The sequence below is a fragment of the Nuphar pumila genome, chromosome 10 (assembly GCF_984573655.1).
Source record: "Nuphar pumila chromosome 10, dmNupPumi1.hap1.1, whole genome shotgun sequence".
Classification (NCBI taxonomy): Eukaryota; Viridiplantae; Streptophyta; class Magnoliopsida; order Nymphaeales; family Nymphaeaceae; genus Nuphar; species Nuphar pumila.
In genome coordinates, this window is record NC_143258.1 from 1,243,250 (window position 1) to 1,263,312 (window position 20,063).

General features: G+C 40.9%; 2 protein-coding genes across 6 annotated transcripts; one reads left to right on the forward strand and one right to left on the reverse strand.

Moving 5' to 3' along the window:
* Positions 1-3,239: 3,239 nt before the first annotated feature.
* Positions 3,240-10,370, forward strand: LOC149823178 (Pentatricopeptide repeat (PPR) superfamily protein). Of its 2 annotated transcripts, XM_090019969.1 has the most exons (3): positions 3,240-5,995; positions 9,512-9,689; positions 9,778-10,370. In XM_090019969.1, the coding sequence occupies exon 1, from the start codon at positions 3,421-3,423 to the stop codon at positions 5,509-5,511; it is 2,091 nt and encodes a 696-aa protein (XP_089876095.1). In that variant the 5' UTR covers positions 3,240-3,420; the 3' UTR covers positions 5,512-5,995; positions 9,512-9,689; positions 9,778-10,370. The 2 variants fall into 2 exon arrangements, with proteins under 2 accessions (XP_089876095.1, XP_089876094.1); XM_090019968.1 differs by having other exon boundaries at positions 9,512-10,370.
* A 2,560-nt stretch (positions 10,371-12,930) lies between these two features.
* Positions 12,931-19,378, reverse strand: LOC149823179 (protein NRT1/ PTR FAMILY 8.1-like). Of its 4 annotated transcripts, none has more exons than XM_090019970.1 (6): positions 19,206-19,378; positions 18,431-18,513; positions 15,383-15,545; positions 15,075-15,292; positions 14,406-14,956; positions 12,931-13,958 (listed from the first exon to the last, which is right to left on the reverse strand). In XM_090019970.1, exons 3-6 carry the CDS (start codon positions 15,486-15,488, stop codon positions 13,127-13,129), a joined length of 1,707 nt encoding a protein of 568 aa, XP_089876096.1. In that variant the 5' UTR covers positions 15,489-15,545; positions 18,431-18,513; positions 19,206-19,378; the 3' UTR covers positions 12,931-13,126. The 4 variants fall into 4 exon arrangements, with proteins under 4 accessions (XP_089876096.1, XP_089876098.1, XP_089876099.1 ...); XM_090019972.1 differs by having other exon boundaries at positions 18,431-18,510; positions 19,206-19,367; XM_090019973.1 differs by lacking the exon at positions 19,206-19,378 and having other exon boundaries at positions 14,406-14,668; positions 18,431-18,748.
* Between the last annotated feature and the right edge of the window lie 685 nt (positions 19,379-20,063).

A 20,063-nucleotide genomic window follows, 5' to 3' on the forward strand; every position in this document is an offset into this window, starting at 1 on the left:
TCGTGGAGTCTAAGATGCATGAAGTTAGGGTTGTTGAGAGAGAGAGAGAGAGCTATTGAAAAATCAGTTGTTTCAATGATGGTAGTAGCCATGAAAATAGAAAGTTTCAAAGTTCAAATCCTATGATTCAGGGAGAGACAAGGGCAACGGGGTAACTTTACCATTTCAAGCCATGGTTTTAACCATAGTAAATCCAGCTGAGTTGAAAAAGGCATGCCTTAACTAGGAGGGTATTCATTGCTTTTGTAAATAGGTCAAAAGCTAGGCATGTTCTTGTAAATTTTTCATTAAATTGCTTTTTATCTACTGTTTAACATGTTCTCTTGACATTTTTACTTCCAGAATTGCCCAATTGTGCATGTCAGAAGAATTTATTCATGAAAACAACTACAAATGTTGCAATTAATCCTGATGACACGCTCAAAAACTATTTTGCCTTTACTTTTTTGTTTTCGTGCAGAGGAAAGGGCCAGAGGACAGTGTCTGCAGAATTAACATAAAAGTCTTTGTACATGCCCTTAGAGGAGGGGATCTGTAAGGACAATGCCCGTCAGTATCCTGTTGTGAAATTTACCCTTTAGCAGGCCTAATCAAGCACATCTCTCTCTCATATAGGAAAGATGTTTGTGGTAACTGGTGACCGAGGGCAGGGGGAGGCATCTGCTGACATGAATGCTAAAAAATGGTTTTCTTTTCCCTCCACTGCACCAGTTCACAATATAGATGTTTACTAGCAGAGGTAGAAGAGAATTTTTTCTTCTGTAATGCATGGGTACGGATGCACATAATGCATGAATGATGAATCATCCGAAGAGTAAGGTTGCATTAGTGACATGTGTTGGTAGGAGCTGTCAGTGCACGTTTCCTTGTGGTGGGACGTTGCAGGTTCAAAACCGAGTGGTATGTTAATAATAACTGGTGGGGGTCTGCCTAGCCCTAGCTTGCCTTAAAAAAAAAATGTATCGATATTTTCTTTTTATGACAAGGAATCCTCGCTGAGAACCTGGTCACTTAATGCCTCCTGCCCCCTCGAGGTAAACCCTGGGTGGGGTCACTGACATCCAAGCCCTTAAGTAACCCACCAGTTAATGGCACCTGCACACCCAATGGGAGTTGAATGATGGAAAACCCAGGTTTAGGTAGTGGAGCAATGGAGAAAATGATGCCTCAAAGTAGATGCCAACTTGCTTCACATATGCTACACAAAACTGGAGAGCCATGGACCCAAGGGGTTTGGCAGTGGGATGGGGCCTATGCCTTTTGCCTTTTGTCAGGCTGTCTAGATTCAAATCCCATAGGTGTTACCAAGGTTGTTAAATGCGATGAGGCGAAGTGAGGCGTTGAGCCTGCGCTTTGCCTCTGAGGCGTACGCCTCTCTGGTATGGAAGTGAAGCGGTGGGAGGGGAGGCAGGGAGCGGCGGAGGAGCAGATGGCCGGCACGTGGCGGTGGATCCACCGGCACTTGGGGTTAGCACAGCCGACGAATAGGGCGGAGGAAGACTTGGGGATGAAGGAGGGGGTTTTGGAGGTTGATGAGGGGCAATTTGCGCATCACAGCACGCCTCAGTACCTTGAGCGTGCGCCTCGCCTCTGAGGCGTATGCTTCGGGTACTGAGGCGTACGCCTCTCACAACACTGGGTGTTACCCCCTGCGTAAGCCAAAGCTTGGTGACTCCCTAGGTTCGAGGGGTAACTCCTCGGAGTTTTACGCCAACATGGACAGAGACTGTATGTATGGCAGGCTGAGCCAGTGCGGTTAGATCTCTGCACCTAGGTTTTTCGGAGTAAAAAAAAAACTGGAGAGCCACGTTCATTGAGTCTAATCTCGGCTCCCTAGCCTTCGGTAGGCACAACCGAAAAAGAGTGATGGAAATTTTGATTGATCATTTAACCAGCTTTCACATTTGGACTAATGCAGCATTTCTAGTGATCCATTAAGCACAGTTTTTTTTTTTTTTTTTGCGAGTTCATTAACAGGGGTTCGAATAAGATAGATTGTGAGATCACACTGTCATAACTGATGGATATCGGGTTCGAATCCTGTGGGAGTTACCTCCCAGTTTGCTTATAGTGTAAAAAAAAAGGATAGTAGTGATAAACACCACCAATCAAAATAATAAATTTGATCTCATTGACAAAATAGAAAGAAATAAGTGATTGGATACTTGAATTTAGTTTGGATCATAGTTACTAGAAGATTTTTTTTTGACATATCACATGAAGTTGTTTGGATCATTGTGCCAAACCAAGCATAGTCACAAGTTGTTTGGTTGGTTAACCAACGTTAATCCTAGGTCAAGTACCTGAAGATCTACCCATCAGATTCTCAAAACTCAATAATAAATTTATTAATATTTTCTTATAAAAAACAGTTTATATATATTTTTAATTAATTTTTTTATTGCCGAGATTTTGCCAAAAAAAGCAAGATTTATGAAAAAATTTCAATTGAGTTTTTGACAAACAAGATTTTGCCTAAAAATACTTTTGTCACTATGATCTAACCGAGGTTTGCACTTATTTGACTTTCAATTTGAGTCGAATATCTTACTGAAAGTGGACAAGTAAAAAGACATTTCAATTGGATTCGAACTTGGATTTGGATGTAGCATTTTCACATCTGAGTTTGAATCTGGATTCGAGTCCGACTTAAAATCTGGCAAGATTTGACCCGAATTTATGTACATGCCAAATCTATTACACTGTACTATCCAATACGAGTTTGGTATAGGGATATCAATAGATCAGATTTTATCCGATATCTGACCGAATCTAATTTCGGTTTAGTCAGAACCAAATCATATCCAATTATAATTGGATACGGATATGGTTTTAACTTTTTGCCACCGAATCTGATGGATATTGGAATCAGATTACATGTAAAAAAGCAGATTTGGTATGAGCTTTTCACCATCCAAGTCCGAATCTGAATCCAAATCCGTTTAGGCAACATCCGATTAGTCGGGTCTAGTATTGACCACATCCAATCCAATACGAACTGTTTAAATCCCTAATTTGGTATATGTTATACTCATCTGAGTCCAAATCCAACTCTGAATCCGATTATGTTTAGGTCCCACAAGATCCAACCCATTTACATCCCTACTGAGAGAGAGAGAGACCCGCATCCGATTATACTGGCCACCAATCTGGCCCGGATTCACCTGGGTCAGAATCTGACCCGGTCCGATCCAGTTGTTCATAACCCTATTATACTGCTATGAGTCTATGACCACCAAAGGGGGGGAGCGGTGGATTCAAAATTGCGACGTCAATCTTCTACCTTAGGAACCACCGGAGCCGTACACTCCCGCCACCAGAAAAAGAGAATGGCGCGAGCCGGTGCCCTGCTGCAAAAACCAGAGATAGGGTTTCCGGCCAAGCTCCGTCCATGAGAGGGGAGAGAGAGGGGGAGTGTCGATGGCTTCCCTTCCGAAGACCCTCACTCCGAAGGAGCTGGTCCGGCTCCTCGAGGCGGAGCGCAGCCCCTCGGCCGCTCTCGCCCTCTTCGACGCCGCCACCGCCCTCCCGGGCTTCCGCCACACCCCGCCAGTCTTCCGCCTCGTCGTCGGCCTGATCGGCGCCGGCGGGATGTTCCCCGACCTCGCCCGCGTCCTTGCGGTGATCCGCTCGCAGCGATGCCGTTGCCACGACTCCCTCGCCTCCCTCGTGATCGGCATCTACGCCCGCAACCGCATGCCCGACGCCGCCCTCGACGTCTTCCGGCGCTGCCGCGACCTCTTCGGCTGCCGCCCCGGCGTCCTCTCACACAACGCCCTCCTTAACGCCTTCGTCCAGGCGAACCGGTGGGGCGACGCCGAGTCCTTCTTCGAATACTTCAAAACCCTCGAAATCAAGCCCAATTTGGAGACCTTCAACGTCCTGATCAAGGGGCTCTGTGCGAGGAAGCGATTCGATAGGGCTAGGGCTTTGCTAGGGTTTATGGCGGACCAGGGCCATCCGCCCGATAGATTCAGCTACTGCACGATCATCGGGGCTCTCTGCAAGAACAACAACGTCGATGCTGCGGCCGAATTGTTTGCCGAGATGGCCGAAAACGGATGCGACCCCGATGTCGTCTGCTACAACGTCTTGATCGATGGGTTCTTCAAGAAGGGGAATGCGGAGAGGGCCATGGAGATTTGGGGGAAATTAGTGGCGGAGGGGTCACCCTGTAAGCCCAGCGTCGTTAGCTACAACTCGATGCTGAACGGATTGTGCAAGGCGGGGAGGTTCCGCGAAGCTGTAGAGATTTGGCATCGGATTGTTCGGGATGGTTGTCGCCCGGATGCGTTCAGCTTCGCTACACTTATTCATGGCCTCTGTGATCAAGGGAATGTGGAGGGTGCTTCTCGGGTTTATGTAGCTATGGTCGAAAGTGGAATTCGGGCCGATTTGGTTACTTATAACTCGTTACTCGATGGGTTCTGCAAATCCGGGATGCTCGATGAGGCTCGGAAGGTTTGGAATTTGATGGAGGATGGTGGGAACAGGCGGAATGTTGTTAGTTATAATACATGGATTGGAGGTCTGTGTAGAGGGAACAAGGCAGATGAAGCGATATCGGTGTGGAGAGGGATGAAAGAGAATGGATTCTGCAATGTTGATTCGAATACTTGCGGCGTTCTGATTCACGGGTTGTGCGAAATTGGGTACGTTAACAGAGCATTGGAGGTTTTAGGGGAGATGGAAGAGAGAGGAGACGCAATCGACGTGGTTGCTTATTCATCCATGATCAGTGGTTTGTGTGGAGAAGGAGGTACAGCATTGGATGAAGCTGTTCATGTTTTCGATCGGATGGCGCGACGTGGTTGTAAGCCAAACACTCACACGTATAATTCTCTGATCAATGGCTTCTGTCGAGCATTCAGATTCGAAGATGCGATGCGAGTATTCGGTGAAATGGTCGTTCATGGTTGTACACCCTCTGTTGTGACATATAATACGTTGATCAGTGGTTTCTGTAAGGTCCAAAGGTTCAGTGAGGCTTCTAATCTTCTCGAGGAAATGCTGAGTAAAGGTTGGAAACCTGATCTAGTTACATATAGCGCATTAATGGATGGCCTTTTTCGTGATCAGAAGGTCGATGATGCCTTGCGGACGTGGGAACGAGTGCGTAGTGGGTGCTGTGAACCTGATGTTGTCATGTACAATATTGTGATTCGTGGTCTGTGTTCAACTGGGAAAGCAGAAGCAGCACTGTTACTCTACACTGAGATGAAGAAAAAAAGCGGCAAACGGAAACTTGTAACTCTGAATATACTTCTTAATGGATTTTATGAAGTAGGTGACTTTGAGAGGGCCTCAGAGATGTGGAATGAGATATTCAGGGAAGGTCTCAAGCCGGATATAGTTTCATACAACACAGTTATCAAAGGACTTTGCAGTTGTGGCAGAATTTCTGAGGCCGTTGGGATGCTAGAAGACGCCGTGGAAAAGGGTGTCTCCCCAACTTTAATCACATGGAATATATTAGTGAGAGCATTATTCAACCATGAAGAGAAAAAATGAGCCAGATGCTTGAGGATGACTCTTGCTGGATGGCCTGGTTGTGAACTGTGCTCCTTTGCATCGACTAGGAAAGTACGGCACGTAGACGATACATGTTATGTGTGCTGAAGCTTTTCTTCCATGAGCCTCAAATGCACTGACGAGGATCGTCCTGAGCAATCTCCAAGCCTCTGCCCTTCCATTGCCACGATCACTGATACATTTGTTGTGTTATGGTGCTGGTACCACCGATGTTATAGCGCTGCATGGTAGTTGATTTGAGCTAAGTATATGGGATGATTCTTTTGGGTGAAAATCATCCTGAACATGAGCCTCAGGTTCATTATCGAGTGAGCTTCACCAACAGCTGCTTCAGCCTGATAGTTGATAGTTGGGTTGCAACACCTAATCTTGAAGAAACAAGTTTGCGCTACACAAAAAGATTAATTCAGGGATTGTGTTATCGGATTCAGTATGTAGCTCTTCTCATCCAAGGAATTTGGAGGTATGTGCAATTCTTTTTAGTTGTTTGTGCATGCCATTCAGTTGTTTACAGTTTTTTTTTCTCTTAAGGATAGTTGTTTACAAATTGACATCAACAAGAGGGCTATTGTTCAAGCCAGGTTATCATCTTTTATGTTTCTCACTCAGACCTTACATGAATTAATTTTAATACCAAAGGAAGAACACCTGCTGCCACGATTTAAGTGGTAAAAGACAGACGTCATATTTTATTGGCTTGTTATCTACCATATTTTTTTGGGTCATGTGATAAATAATCTATTTTATTGTATCTCATGTGATATTATTTGGAGATTGGTCCTATATTTAAGAATACTTCCAAAATCTACTTATACATAGTGTCAGTTTTCTCTAAATTGTCAAAAAAAAAGAAAGATTCTCATTTTGCTAAAATAGATATAAAAGGTAGAAAGCATTTCTGGATTCCATTTGATTCACTCATTTCATATAAACTAGTCAGGGTGTGGTGAGATTCTTTACGTTTGCTAACTAGAAATGAATTTCAATTTTGCTCCATGTGTAACCCCCTTTCTTTGGCCGATTTGGCTGGTGAACCTTCCTGTTTCATGTCATCAAAGATTGAACGAGTAGGTCAGCAGACTCGTTGCCATTCTTGAATGAGGACAAATAGTTTTGACAAAGTTATTAATAGCATTAACTTTGAAATTTTAGACAAAATGCATATTCTTTGACATAGATGCTGTCTCATCTTATGATCGTTCTACTCTTTTTGTCAACGCACATGTATGCCACTTGTTTTTTGCAATGGAGCAGTACGAGATTTGAAATATGTTGAAATTAGAGACATGCTCATTGCTCTATGAGCGAAAATGTGATCTTAATTTCTCCTTTCTCATTCTATATTTCTATCATCTCTAAGAGTGTTTGGTTGAGCCTCATGAGATTCGAAATCTCATCCAAATGTGATGAGATTTCGAAATCTCATCCAAATGTGATGAGATTTCGAAATCTCATTTGACCCAACAACCAAACAAAACCATTTGTTACCCATGAGAAACCGAATCATATTTGATTTGGTTTCTCTCGAAATCTCATGGGTTCATGTGAGATTTTGAATCTAATGATTCAAAACCACATCTGCAAAATCATGTGAACGTTGGGGCAAGCCTCAACACCTTTCTTCTTTTCTATTTTGTGCATGAAGGAGGTTGCAGATGGTTTGGGTTTTCATCCAACTAGGTAGCCGGAGATGCCTCAAAAACACCGGAGAAGCTTATCGGAAGCACAGTCGCAGAGAACATGCTGCTCAGGTATGTGATTGTTTTTGGTGGCTGGAATTGTTGGGACAATCGCTCCACCTCCCCTGCTGGCTGGTACAGGCATTGAGGCAAGGTGGAGTTTGTAGAACCGACGAGCTCCACAACCCCCTATACCAAATGATGTAGGGGTTATTGCACATTCACTTCCTTTTTTTTCTTTTTTACAAGGTGAAGCTCGCCGGAAATCACCACCAGCGAACTCCACATCCCCTTTATACCAATCGATGTAGGGGCTCTTGCAAGAGACCCTTCGTTATCATCATCGGTGAGCTCCACATCCCCCTCTACCAATCAATGTAGGGGCTCAAGAGCCCCTTCATTTCCTTTTTTTTTTTTGCGAGGTGGAGCTTGCTGGAAATCATCACCGGCGAGCTCCATTCCCCCTATGTTTCCCCTTTTTTGGTGGCTGACCCACCACCCAACGAGGTGCAGTACCCTCTCTCCCCTTGCTTAACTGGTTTATTTGAGGCGAGTGGGACCTTGCCGAAAATCACCAGAGCTCCACTATCCCCTCTCTGTTGGGGCTCAAAGGTGGTGTACTATTATTTTTATTTATTTTTCTTTTTGTGAGGTGGAATCTCATGCAAATGGATTCCTTTCTCTCACTAAACAAACATGAGAAAAGGAATCACATGAGATTCCAAACCATATGATTTTGAGTCTCATGAGATTTCTTTTCATTCTTGAAAAGAACAACCAAACGTACCCCAAATGTGGTGAGATGTTTGTTAATAAAAAGATCATTTGCACATAAGACATGGTTGCTACAGCTGGTGGTTTTTTCTTAACCATAAAAATACGAGTTTTGGAACATCATCCATTATGAAATTAGGTTCATAAGGAGTTTTATTATTTTTATTTTTTTAACATTTTTACTACAATGCATAAGTATCTTTGTATACAATGACATCATATATAGTGTTATGAATTCTTTTTGGTTTTTTATGTAATAAGTACCTTAGTAGTTTATGGGAAATGCCCTACAAAAGTGCGTCCACAAGCTCTTAAATAATTCTTGTTATATTTTCTGCTTCTATGACACATTTGACAGTGTTGACATTTGTTATGCAAACCACAACGCAAACAAAGCAAACCACAAGATAAAAAGAAGAAAAGAACAAGAGAAGACATGAGATTTATGTGGTTCGGCACTCAGGCCTATGTCCATGGGTGGAGTAAGAAATCCACTAGAAAATGCAAGGAAATACAGAGGTGAGATACAGAGCTCTCAAAACCCTAATCCCCAATACACCTGAAACTCTCATACCCCAATACTCAAAAGGAGGCGGCTATAAATACAATGAATGGCATAAAACGCTAGCTGGTACAAAAGGAAAAAATTACAAATTGGACTGGTCACCACAAACCCCCATTGAAAATCCCATTGTACGGTCACCAAAAATATTTCTAGATCGGGTAACGGTTCTAAGCGGGTCCAAAATTCAATCCACCACAACAACATTATTCTTGTTTCTCTGTGTGTGTAGTTTGGAAAAAGAAAAAGGAGAGGAGAGGTAGATGATAAAGGGCTACTAGTTTGGTATGAGTTTATCCTTAAACATGTTCATATATCACTATTAAGATAATCTGTATTTTGCATGATTTGTCAGATTTGTATTTTGTTCACTTGTAGCTACAATAGTAAATTTGTTACTTTGTTTCTTATAGCAAAGGGAGTCCTGAAGAACAGAGATTTATGAGCCATTTCACCAAAAAAGAAAAGAAAATTTGTTCAGTTTGAGTTTGTGGGTAGATGCAATCGATGTATTGCTGGCAAAGTTCTCTAATCGTTCCAGGAGACATTAATGAGTCTCATACATATTTCACATGTTTAAGAAAAGGGAAAGCAGTACATTCAATTTTGCTCAGAAAATTGGTGTGAATCATTAATGTTGGTCTCCTTATTAGAATGTGGTTGGCATTTCAATGGGCTCATATTGTGTAGTGATCAACAAAAAAATAGTCTCTTGAGAACAATATATTTATTTTGCCGCATCAGAAACTATTTATTTGAGTGTATTTCCTGGCAATTACAAAAATATTGCCAAGATTGCATCTGATGCAAAAGAAAACTAAGCTTATCGTATCAAACTTCAGGTGCAAGAACTCTTGGGGTGTATTATGTCATGCTACATCACTTCTGTCGTGTGATTGGTTTTCCTTTGGCATGTATACAGTAAAATTAATCTTTTTCCCTCACTCTTTCTCCTTTATTGCAGTTTCAATTGGGAATTCTTTGTTCATACAATAATGGGCACCCGAGGCTAGTATATTGTTCCAGAGTTTGTGGCCTTTCACCAGTCAAATATAGCTGAGAAGCCCACAGCAGTGATTATCAGCAAGCAAACAAGCACCAGGTTAACTTTTCTTCACATGCCCGAATTTGTGGTCCCTCTGGTGAGTATTTTTGAGCTTCTCGATTTCAAAGAACACCCTCTCATCCTTGTTATCCTGTGCGCTCAATTCTGTTATTTCCTATTCATAGGCCTGCATCCAATTTCTCCAAGTTCTCCACGACCTGTTCACTGTAAGGAATCCAAATAACATTATGTAAAAGCTTTTATACATAATCAGGTAGACAGTTTCTCTTTGTTGTATATTTGCTCTTCTTTTTTCGGCAGTGTGAGAGACACTCCAGTATGCTACAAGAAGGCTTCGTTAGCATGCTTAAACTGTGAAATCCATTAGGCTTCTTATCTAGAAACACAAGTAGCATTTCCTTCTCTCACTGAGTACCAAGTTTTGCAACTGCATCAAATTCAATCAAAATTGGATGTTTCATGGCAGACTTTTCAACCGGGAAGTCGATCTGCTGGCCGTATCTGTATCATGGCCATCTTTTCAGGTAATTCCTGCTAAGTTCATCTCCTCTGGCTGAGTACAAGGGTTGCTGGAAACAAGGATGGTCTTTTGTAATTAAATGGATTAATTTCTTGAACAATGGTGTAGTCAGTAAGAGGTAACAGTGCTGACATGGTTTTGTGAGTGGTGATGTTCCTGTTAGCAAGAATGTGTAAGGAATGCTTTTTTTAAGCGTTTTTTTGTCACCTTTTCACGTTTGGAATGCAAACATGACGTTTGGTAAATGCCCATGTTTTTCAAGGAACATACCAACTGCCCCTACTGCATGATGGATGAGAGGAGCTGAGATTTCCTGTTTCTCCTTTTCTGTCCTGCCAGCGGATGAGATCTTCAAAGGTGCAGTGGATGGGCTTGCACAAGGGATGCTGGGTTGCCACAACCATGGTCAAGTTTAGACAAACAGGGTATAAGCCAATTCACACAAGGCTTTGTTTGGGAGCTGGAGATGGGGACTTAATAAATGCTATCTACCCCATTTACCCTCGTTGATGTTTGGAAGCCAGGTTTTGGGAGATGGGATTGGAGAAGAGAGTGGAGATGGGATTGGAGAAGAGAGTAGAGATGGGCCTTTTTCAATTGCATCCTTGCAATGCAATGATGTAGTTGACAACTCCACTCTCATCACTCATTTTCTTCTCTACTCCTATCACCTCTCTCATCTCCTTTCCATCACCGGTTCTCAAACAGAGCCTAAGTGGTCTTGAGATGCTGGCTCTGCAAATTTGAGGACCTGGAGTTCCACTTGGACCGAACAAAATATTGGGTTTGGTCTGGTCTTTCAGGCTCTTTTCTTTATTACTCTAGCTGCCAAACCTGAAGTAGGCTAAGGGTAAGACGGATTGTATTTAGCGTTCAACTCAGGCTGGGCCATGGCCAGGTATGGCCTGCAAGAGCCGATTGATGTTGATCAAATCAAGTTTGTGTTTGGTTGGTCCTGTACGTAAAGATCAACATCAAGCCTGTATTTGGGTTGATCTTCGCTTGTCGGGTAAAGGCACAGAATCTCTGTCACTAGCCAGTCCATCCTACGGCCTGGTATCCAGTCCATAGTTAAAGCAATCCATGAATCCAAAGTGAGTGTTAAAAGTAGTACTAAGTGGGAAGCAAGATTCATTTTGAAAGTCATTGTGGAAGTGTGTGAAAAGCAAAAAAAAAGGAAACATGAAGGAAATGAGGGTGAAATGGGTGGGAAGCTAGGGTAAGAAAGCAAGAAGAGAGGGGAAAGCAAAAAAAAAAAAAAGCATAAAAAACACAAAAAACACAAAAAACAAGGAGAAATCAAGGGTGAAATTATGGGAAAACAAGTGAAAAATGAAAGGGATGCGAAAGGGAAGCGAGTTTCCCGCATGCTTTCCCCCTTAAGGAGGCACTTCTGGTAACTATGATCCAGGCACATCATGCTGGTTCAGGCTGATATCTAGCCTTATATGTAGCTCTTGGCCCTTCTGTAGAATCTGGCGAATCCAAGTCCATAATAACTCTTGCCAGTCCTCTAGCGTCTGTGTAACTACTGCCCATCTCCTGCTTGACTTGGGTTGAGTTAAATTTACTGATCATTCATCACACTAAGATGGACCCAACCCAATATGGGCCTATACATTGCTCAGACTTTGTTGGATTCGGCCATATATGCACACCTTAATTGGAGCTGCCAGGTAAGTTTTGTACATTTTTCTACTCCCACTTCAAAACTGCCTTTTTGGCCTGGCATCTTGGTCCTTTCAGATATCAAGAGACAATTTCTTTAGCTTTTATCTTATTGTGCATATTCAAACTAAGATAGACAGCAGCAGTTTTGTACGGCCCCCTTTGGATGACAGCTGGCAAAATATGGGTTTAGATAAACCTAGGTTTTGCCTAAAATCAGGTTTTTGGCAAACCTAGTTTGTCAATAACCTAAGTTTTGGCTGTTTGGTTGACCAAAAACTTGGTTTTTAAAATTTTAAATAGAAAAAACTAAAAAAGGGAAAAAAATAGAGAGACATTTTTCAGCCATCTACTAGTCAGAAAATGGCTTGGCAAGCACCGTCCGACATTGGCCATGCGATCCAGTGTCAATCCAGCCATTTTCTTGCTGATAATGGCTGAAAAAATTTTGGACATCAAATGACAAGAAAAAAAGAAAAAAGATCTGATCATTTTCCGACCGGCCTGGCTGGCATATCCAATGCCACCCGGCCATTTTTCCGTTGGTAGATGACATCTAAAAGGCCACAAATTAAATAAACCGAGAAAAAAGTGAAAAGGATACCTGGCCATTTTCCAGTCATCTATAGCCAGAAAATGGCCGGGCGGGCGTCGGCCTGCCTGGCTGATGCCATGAGGTGGATGTTTTTGCAAAAAATGACAAAAATTCTGGCTATTTCCGGCAAGAAAATGGCTGGCATGGTACCGTCCTGACAAGGTCGTACCACACCGGCCATTTTTTGGCTGGTTGCTGGCCAGAAATGGCCAGCATGAGGGTCGCTCAAATAAAGCAGAAAAAAAGGACGTTAAAGGAGTGGGGGAAAGGGGAGTGCTCCACCCACTCCCATCATATACTGGGTTTTGTGGTTGAAAGATCTGTCTTAGGCAGGTTTTCAAAGAAAACCTGGTTTGCCCAAACTCAGGTTTTGGCGTCCAAACGAAACACAAACCTAGTTATGACTTCTAAAATGGGTTTTCACCTAAAACCAGGTTAAAAACCTAGTTTGGGATGTCATCCAAACGAAATGAATTAATTATAAAAAGGACAAGCATCAGTGACTTTTGAAATCACATTTTCTTTCCATCAAGCTGAAGAAGCAAAATGATAAATTGAACTCAAGAAACCAATTACATATGTATGTACAGATTGCAGACAAGCATAATAACATGACTGAGTTTCAAAAGGCAGTATTGAAGCACATAAATTCCCCAAGAAAAGCTAACTGCATGGTATCATCTAACATATAATTAAGAACTCATTCTCCTTTTAATCTTCTAGAAATGGTTCAATTAAAGCTTCCTGTTGGCCTCTTGTACTTGTACCAGCTTGCAATGCACAAGTACACCAAGAAGTTCAGAACACTTAAGATGGCAAGCAACCAAAAGAAGTAATCAAGATGACCATGGTTGAGATTGTTAGGTATCCAACCCAGTTTTCCATGCCGTGTGGTCACTTTGGTTACTATAGTGACCAGGAGTGTGCTCAAGTAGTTGCCCAGTGAGACTGTAGTCAGCGACAGTGCGCTGCACATGCTTCTCATGGCATCTGGTGCTTGGTCATAGAAAAACTCTAACTGCCCAATGAACGTGAAGACCTCAGCGGCACCGATAAGGAAGTACTGAGGAATTTGCCAGAAAATTGACATTGGCATTTGCTTTAGATCATAGTAATTATGCTTCTTTACAAGATCAAGCCTAATGATCTCAACAATGGCAGCAGCAACCATGGCAAAGATAGAGATCACAAGGCCAATTCCCATCCGTTGGAGTTGTGTAAAGCCTCTCTCATGGCCACTGTACTTTCTAGCAAGTGGCACAATTAGACGATCATAGATGGGGACCCAGATGATGACACTGATCGTATCAAATATGGAGAGAGATGCGGCTGGGATGTCAAAGTGTGGGCCGATGCTGGGATCCATTTTGTTACCTTGTTCAACGAACATGGTGGACATCTGACTGTATACCGTGGCAAAGACGATACCGGTGGCCCAGATGGGGAGAATCCTGATGATAGACTTCAGCTCCTCTACTTGTGTCACTGTGCATAGTCGCCATGGGTTATGGATGCCTTTTACCTGATCATGTTCTGTGTGAACAGCTGCTCTATCAAAAAAGCTGCATAAAGATTTGTTAACATTTAGAGAAAAATATCCTAAACACATGCATGCGCAGCTCAGTTCTGGCTATAATTTGAGGCAGTTCTACTTATTTAGTAAGACAATAACTAAACCAAAATAAGTAAAAATATATATCTTCTTAGCAAATACAAAGTAAAACATGCAATATTCTCATAAAAAACATCAATCCTTTGATATCTGAGTCCATTCTGCATGAAATAACGCAGATTTTTTTTAAGAATCTGAAAATGAAGAACTACCACATGTATACAGTTATCAAATGTACACACAGAAGGGAAAATGCATGATATATACTGCAAAGTTGCAGATGGAGGGAACAAAAACAGCACATCAAAGCAGCAGGAACAACTAAATGATACACATTTGTAGTTTTAAGTTATATCATCGCTATAAATTCCAAACATAAGATTACTAACGGACTTACGCAAGTTGTTTTGTGTGATCAAGCTTTCTACTTCCTTGAATTCCAGATTCACCATCTTCAGTCTCACATAGTAGTGACTTGTCTGTAGGTACCTTTACATTGTGTTTCCTCAATGACGCAACTAAAACCTGAGCAATCCGTGTCAAGGGGCTACCTCCAGGCTTTTGGTTCCGATATAGTCTTGAGCCAGAAAAGAAAAAAACAATTGCAATTGCCATCATAACTGCCGGAATTCCGAAACCCCAGCCCCAGCCTACATGTTCCTGGATGTAGACCAAAACAGAGGAGGCAATGAGGGCACCGATATTGATTGAAAAGTAAAACCAATTGAAGAAGGAACTTTTCTTTTTCTTTTCCTTCTCATCAGTTTCATCAAACTGATCTGCACCGAAGGATGAGACACATGGCTTAATTCCACCAGTCCCCAAAGCAATTAGATAAAGAGCCACAAAGAACACAGCTATATTTCTCTTTGTTGTGTGGCATGTGCCATCATGACATTCAGGCTTCAATCCATTTATTGATGCAGATAAAGTCAACAATGTCATTCCCTGCAACCAATCTAATTTTCTTTACCTCTTTCAAACAAGTGATTATAAATACTATGAATTTAAATGTGCTTGCTTGAATAAAATGCACAGTAATGCTTTGTGTCCATGCAAATCTTACCAAAACATAAATGGAAGAAAACATAGCAATAACCCAGTATCGCCCCAAGTAGGCATCAGCTAAAAAGGCTCCAATCAATGGAGTGATGTAGCATGTTCCCGACCAATTTGTGACATTATTGGCTGCTTGGGCACTGCCCTGGTTAAGACGATTGATCAAATAGTTCACCAGGTTTGTGCCCATTCCATAGTATGCCAATCTTTCACAGCATTCATTTCCTGCAAAGTAGGCATGCAAATCACAGTCCATACCATGAAACTGATAGTGATAGCCATGCTCTAGCACAGATAAGTTTCCAAGAGTTATACCTAGGATGAAGGGGCAAGTTTTCCAATTTCCAGTTTTACTCTTGATAGCACGGTTTCCTTTTAAATCTACAGTCCCATCTCCAGTGTATATATCTTTTTCCGCCATGTGCACTTAACAGAATGGTGAAACAGTTTTATATAGTTACGGCTTCTCTTTTTTGGCCTGAAATGTAGATGATATCAAAGTCAGCAATCAATAGAAGGATGGTCACTGGTGGTTCACCAAATAACTACACAAATCATGTATGACTTTAAATGAATTATTGAGAAAAAAGAAACTCAAAGTAAATTCTATGGGTATTCTGATTGCACATTACAGGCCAGTCTCCAGCAAAGTAGCCAGCCAAAATAGGCATCACTTGTGGATTAAGCTAGCAATATAGACGTCATGTGAGGATCAAATCTAATGTGAGGGTGTATAAAATTCTGAATATTAACAACAAAGGAAAGAACAGGCCAAACTAATGAAAATAAATAGAAGAGGCGAGCATTTGCAACTCAAAGAATTCATAAATCATATAAAAAGGTAAGAGTATCTTAAAAAAGTCAACATCATTGTGTTTACCTGTTAACAAAGAATACCTGTTTAGTAGGTATTGAGAATTAAGTATACATGAACAAATAGCTCACGAGACTATAAAACAGAAAATACTGTTGGAAAATATCTATATTTTCATGGTCAGGAAGCCATAATAATCTAATGGTTTTCATCAAAGAACAATGATTATTTTGAAGATGCAGAAGCAGGCACAATGTAAGAAGCTCATGATGATTGGAAGTGAGGAACCAAAACAGAGAAGCGAAAGGCATCACAAAAATTATTTCCTTGATTGTGGATAAATTAGACTTTTCTATATACATCTAGTCCATATTTCACTACAATGTTCTTTGACAACATGTGCTATTTTCCAAGAAAAAAAAATACAATGACAGCACTTTGGTCTCTGATTGATGTGGCCAATAAAACCAAATATGAGTTACACAGGTATAAAAATTTGCTGCACTAATGACTCCCATACTGTTTAACTCGAGCATTCGAAAGTATCCAGCATATTTTCCAATATCCACCCAAAACCCCACTCTGCATAGATAACCTTCCTGGGAATTGTGTTACACCCAAGGAAACCCAATGTCCCATTCCTCAAAAATTAAATATTCTTTGAAGTGAAATGTACTTCACATCTCTCAAAGATACTGCAACACAAAATATAATGTTATTTTGCTGAGTAGATGATAATCCCATATAGATTATGAGTATTAAAGAATACAATTGTCATGGTCCTTGGCAGTTCCATAAGGCATACATATACAAATCACAAAGCCCTAGAAAAGAGGCGAATTCTCCATGTTCCAAATAACTTCCATTAGCGAAAGTCTACAAGCACGATTACCACCCTGGAACAAAAAGTACAAACCAGAAGCCTAACTGAAAGTTTTGTCCCAAATGCGCCAACTAGAGGGCAGGAAATAAACTGGTAAAACATATTTGATGAGGTTGAAAGAGCCAATTAGCCCACAATGTAAATCCAGGTGACCTTCCAACAAGAACTCCCAGATGATTACGTGTAGATCCTATTATGCCTGGTACTCTAGAGAAGATTTTGTTGCTTTAATTGTTGCATGCAGATCTGCCAATCTCAGCATGATGCTGAAAAAGCTAAATCACTTCTATAACAGTTAAGATGCCCAAATATCAACTGCATGTACTTGTCTCAAATATCATGCCTACTCGAGTTGGTGTACTTGTTTGTGATGCTTTTTAATGTCACTTCTACATGGATCATCATCAAATTATCAACCGTGCCTGACAGTCTTATCAGAAGAGCTTGGAATATGGAGTTGAATCCATAGAGGCATATCTTGATGATTAAATGTTGATCATGATAAATAAAATAAATACTAACTGTCTACAAAATGTTTACTGCTTCCATCCTATATGCGATTGCAATCCTAATGTAGTTCCTATGTTGAATATAATGCATCTATGACAGCAGATAGAAAAACAACCCGCACTTCCCAAGTACAAAACGTAGTGTTGACTTTCCACTTTTAGTTGACAGATCCCATTATAGTGATGATCAAAATCAATTACTTCATCTTGTTCTATTTGCCAGCAATTTCGTATCTTCATCTCTATGCAATCATCTGCTTGAATCACCAGTAGCATCTCACAAACCATTTTGAAATCATACCACATGCTTAGGAAGCTCAAAAACCTAGCCTAACCTTCAGTCCAATTACCGGAACGATTCATAATGGGGTAGCTTAGGCTCTTGTACCAACATTACCAATTTAATCTCATAAACGACACCATAAATGAATCTGCTTTGCATTTGCCTCAACTTAGTTTGACCGACTGAGAAATATCGCTGCAAAGACACCAAACTAGGAAATCAATCCCATGAACCAGCTCATCTGCAGTCAGCAAACCATAACTGCTGCATTTCTAGGCATGGATATAAGAAGGTACCATTCACCAGAATTGCAGCATGGCTTCCTGACGGGCATTTCACTTGCTCAGAAGAGTTGTGCCAGAGAATACCATGAAAAGAGCTGACTTCATATGTTGTTTCAATCACACAGGTGGAATTCATCCAGCCAACAACCAAGCAACTCAGAGACAATAGATTGATAGGGAACCCACTCGTACAGCTACATGCCCAAGTACCTTCTAGCAAAAGATCAACCACCGTTTTCCAGTGAAGACAATGGAGATATAAAGGCCCTTCTGGGACAAAGCAGCTCAATCTCCTAACTCTTTAAGAGCAAGGGAAGATCCTCCAGGAGGTGACAGGACAACTTGCCTGTTTCCTTTAGAAGTACTATCCAACTCTCATATCATATCCCTAAAACTCAGCTCAGACACAGTTTTCTTCCCACTGTAACACAACAATTATATGATAGCATGCTACACATATTCTACTCAATGTAAAATAAGATATAATTATGCTTCAGGGCTAAAATTGGCAGATTAAGACACAAGACACCAAAAAAATTCATGCACACTATATTCAAGTGGAATACCACCAAAGATCAGATTTCAGTTACCTGAAGGTTTTAATAACCGCCTTTCTCCAAGTCTCAAAACCTTTCAAGAGGCTGAATAAATAGAGCTACCACCCAACCATCTTCTGAGCATTTATTGCAAAATCAAACCAAAGTATATGATTTTATCAATAACCATATAACAAACAAATATCAATTCATCATCTGAAGGTCAGTTCAATAGGCTTTAACATACATCATGAACAAAGATATAAAAGATGAGATGGATCTCAAATCTCTGTGCCTTAGATGTTGAATAACTAAAATAAGCTTAGCACAGAGGACAGTAATACAAACCACGAAGAAGATATCCCAAAAAATTTTCACGCAAATGTGAATGATGATCACATTTTCAACCAATAATTGGGCCCATGCATTGACCAAGACTCACAAATGACCATAGGAAAAAATATGCCCATACTGCGTGCTGCTGACATATCAAGGGGCTCGGTCAAATCCAAGATGTCATGGTTTCAACATGAACTCAGAAAGAGGCAAAAAGAGACCATCACAAGTAAAAGAGATGAATTTAAGAAAAGTTTTGGCTTTCTTGGATTAAAAAAACAGATGGGTCCTTGAAAATTGTTTCACATCGGCACCCGAGGAGACATGACAACTCCTATGGATTAAAAACAATGACTGGATACAACTGAAGCAAGATATCCATTGCCCACAATAAAAACAACGCAATTTTCTTATTTTCTAACCATCCTCACTAAAAGCAAGAGAACCAACTTCAAGTTTCATACAAAAAGGAAAGGAAAATGTCAGCACCAACCTTGTTTAGATAAATGAAAGAAGAAGGCCGATGAAGTCTGGTAGTGTTCACCAAAAACTTGAGCGGGGAGTTCCAGACTTAGTTGCCAGCAGAGAAGGTAAAGTCACAGATACCCAACTTTGAAAAGGAAGGACACCTCTCGATTGGGGTGTGCGGCACCGCACTCCCCTCAAAAGATTGGCTTTTTCTTAAAACCCCGTTCATCTTTTTTAGTTAATCTCAAAACACCGGAGCTATTCACAGACATGCAATTTAAAATACCATACACTGTTGTCACAGTCGTTTGTACATTACATGCAATCCAGTAAAAAACATTAGTTTTTCACATTTTCTCCAATTTTCCCCTTAGATCTAACCTTAGAAATGTGATTTACTTAGTTTTTTAGTAGAAAACAAGTTTTTTATCATGTTGTTGAAATACATAAGCTGGTTTTGCAAGGGCTGAAAAAAAAAAAACCAACATGTACCAAAATCTTATGACTTGAAAAAGTCATTTTTACATTTAAAAAAGATGATTAGGTGGTATCCCAGATTCCCATGTGGTAAGCTAGTTCCTGTGCCAAGCTGAAGGCCCAGGTTCGAATCCCTCTGCCACATAGGGCTTAAGAGATATCTGGTAGGGTCTTGCCTTTGAAAAAAAATGATTAAACCGCGACTTCAAGCAGACAAATCATGTCGTACACGTCTATATGAGTTCAGATTGAGTGGATATAACTTGTACATAAGAATTTTCCAACTAGATTGTACGTACAGTTGATAATAACAAAAATATAACCTTTAAATTACTCTCAACTTTATACACAGGATGTTCGTCACAATTATGAGCGATACTTTGAAACTATCGTCATTTTATGTATG

Coding starts and splice junctions, on each gene's coding strand:
- LOC149823178 (XM_090019968.1), top strand. CDS start 3,421: ATGGCTTCCCTTCCGAAGACCCTCACTCCGAAGGAGCTGGTCCGGCTC.
- LOC149823179 (XM_090019970.1), bottom strand. CDS start 15,488: ATGGCGGAAAAAGATATATACACTGGAGATGGGACTGTAGATTTAAAA. Junction 14,957..15,074: donor TTTCTTCCATTTATGTTTTG/GTAAGATTTGCA, acceptor GATTGGTTGCAG/GGAATGACATTGTTGACTTT. Junction 13,959..14,405: donor GATCACACAAAACAACTTGC/GTAAGTCCGTTA, acceptor ATCTTTATGCAG/CTTTTTTGATAGAGCAGCTG.